This window comes from Penaeus japonicus, unplaced genomic scaffold (assembly GCF_977035675.1).
Source record: "Penaeus japonicus unplaced genomic scaffold, GWHDUDI00000001_assembly GWHDUDI00000018, whole genome shotgun sequence".
NCBI classification, from domain to species: domain Eukaryota; kingdom Metazoa; phylum Arthropoda; class Malacostraca; order Decapoda; family Penaeidae; genus Penaeus; species Penaeus japonicus.
The window spans coordinates 15613106-15615605 of record NW_028234420.1 but is presented as its reverse complement, the minus strand read 5'-3'; the positions used below and the strand labels follow the sequence as shown (position 1 = coordinate 15615605).

Sequence of the window (2500 nt, the reverse complement as noted above, 5' to 3'; positions counted from 1 at the left end):
AAGTGTAAAATTATCCTGGATTAGTCCATCCTTTGTTGGATGACGTTCTTTCCAGCCAGGAGGAGCAACCTGCCAAGAACAAGATCATTACATATTCAAAAGCAACAACAAAAATCAGTTTCCAATAAAATAAAAGATATTCCTCTGTATTGCAAGATATTTTGAATGATGTTCAGACCGACTACATGTAACTGCAGCTGACAACTGAAGCGGAACCCACCTTATGCAGCTTTGTCTGTGGGGCCACAAAGTGAAATTCACCTCCTCCTAAAACAGCAAGACCCAACAGGTGGGCAAGGGCAATGGATTCTTCCTCTAATACAGCCTGTAATAGGATGTTATGTAAAGACAGTGGCACCACAGATAATCTATTATCTTTCTATAAAATTCAGAGTAAGATGCCTGAATCTTCCTTCATGTGTTGATTATTTTGAATTCACTCTTTCATTTTGAGAATCTGTGATAAATGCATTTGAGAAGGCCAACGTCCATTTTAATATCCATTCTGTAATCAATATCTATATCATACTTCTGGATTTGTTTTGTTTGTATCTTGCAGAATTTATAGTAAAATAATAATAATCAATGTAATGTATAGTAATTTCAAAACTGTATAACAATCCGTCATTTACTTCCAACATTTAATAAATATCTCCAAATAATTGAACTCAATGAAGCAAATTAGTCTTACAAACCCTAACATGCTTCACAAAGGAATGAAACTGTATTCCCTTCATCAAGTTCCATAGACCAACCTGCAGTACATGGTTAACACGCGTGACAGAAGGATCGCAGCTCAACTCCACACGTCTCCCAGTCAACAACACCACAGTTACCTTCTTTACCACACTTCTCTGCAAACATTAGCAATAGGCTTTACAAGTTAGATAGACTTTAATGAGCTTCTTAACACAACATACGAGACTTCACATAGATAGATCTTATCTAACACAATCCCTTAAAATGTATGATTTTCAAAATCTGAAGTTGAGAAACTTGATCAACAATATGATCACAAAACATTGAAAAATATATAACAATTGTAAATTTCAAGCACAAGTGAGTATCAAAACATAATTAGTGTACCATAATATCTATATTTTTAGTTTACACTATTTTCAATCAACTGCTAAACTTGTTTAGAAGCTTAAATCACAAATCTAAAAGCTTTTCCTCCCTATGATTAACTTTTTTGTTTTTCATTTATCCCTTCAATCTCTTTCTTTTCATTCATTTACAAGAAAGAATCATATCTCATTGCTTAATGGCTTTTTTTTTTTAAAAGCCAAAAAAACCATACATATGAGATCAGAGAGAGACAAGGTACTCTCTCACTTGAATAATTATTCAACAATCAATTTACTCCATGTGATTTACATTTGCTTAAAAAAGTAATACCTGCAGCAAAATCTCCCATTATTTTATATTACGAAATAATTGAAAAACTATGAATGAAAATGCACGCAATTCCAACAGTAAATATCTGAATGCTATACTCTATTAAAGGATCTGAATAAACCAGAATAATATTTAAAACATGAGGACTTACCAAACATACAACATTCCTGGCAGCTCAAGGAGAATTTCATAAATATTAGCAAACAAATACAACATCAAAATGGCGCTATTCCTATATGCTAATTATATGGTACTCTGTATTCTTACTGCATCTATGATAGATATCTTCAAAGTGTTTCAAACTAAAGCATGAAATAACCCTTTCACCAAAATCACAAATTAGGGAAGTTTTTAACATTTAGATCTCAAGGGAGGGAAAACAGAGGAAGGAGGAGGGAGGGAGGAAGGAGGAGGGAGGAGGGTGAGAGAGAGAGAAAGTGAAAGTGAAAGTGAAAGAGAAAGAGAAAGAGAAAGAGAGAGAGAGAGAGAGAGAGAGAGAGAGAGAGAGAGAGAGAGAGAGAGAGAGAGAGAGAGAGAGAGAGAGAGAGAGAGAGAGAGAGAGAGAGAGAGAAGAAGAGAGAGAAAGAGAGAAAGAGAGAGAAAGAGAGAGAAAGAGAGAGAGAGAGAGAGAGAGAGAGAAGAGAGAGAAGAGAGAGAGAGAGAGAGAGAGAGAGAGAGAGAGAGAGAGAGAGAGAGAGAGAGAGAGAGAGAGAGAGAAAGGGAGAGAGAGAGAGAAGAGAGAGGAGAGAGAGAGAAGAGAGAGAGAGAGAGAGAGAGAAGAGAGAGAGAGAGAGAGAGAGAGAGAGAGAGAGAGAGAGAGAGAGAGAGAGAGAGAGAGAGAGAGAGAGAGAAAGAGAAAAAGAGAGAGAGGAAGAGAATTTTTCCTTTGAGCAAGAGAACCTACAACCCAAATTCTAAACCTTACCTACAATGGAACAAACATACCTGGGTCTGAGAACCATGCAACAAAGAAAGCATTTTCACTGGCTCTTTACTTCGCACAACAAACTCTGGCCCTAAAATGGCTGGTCCTCTGCTGTCAACAGATCCAAGACTGACTATAGAAGATGGGTCGGCAAAACGATAGAGACGTGAGGGAGTG

At 36.7% G+C, this 2500-nt stretch overlaps 1 protein-coding gene across 1 annotated transcript in view; it reads right to left on the bottom strand.

The window, feature by feature from the left end:
- The window catches only part of LOC122260034 (tyrosine-protein phosphatase non-receptor type 13), a 269480-nt gene that overhangs the window by 50564 nt on the left and 216416 nt on the right, over window positions 1–2500 (bottom strand). Inside the window, exons 9-12 of the mRNA XM_086546651.1 lie at window positions 2344–2500; window positions 756–854; window positions 221–325; window positions 1–69 (exon numbers count right to left, since the gene is read on the bottom strand). The exon at window positions 1–69 is cut by the window's left edge and continues 26 nt beyond it; the exon at window positions 2344–2500 is cut by the window's right edge and continues 69 nt beyond it. Of these exons, the coding sequence (XP_086402777.1) occupies window positions 1–69; window positions 221–325; window positions 756–854; window positions 2344–2500 (430 nt within the window). The remainder of the gene's footprint in view (window positions 70–220; window positions 326–755; window positions 855–2343) is intronic.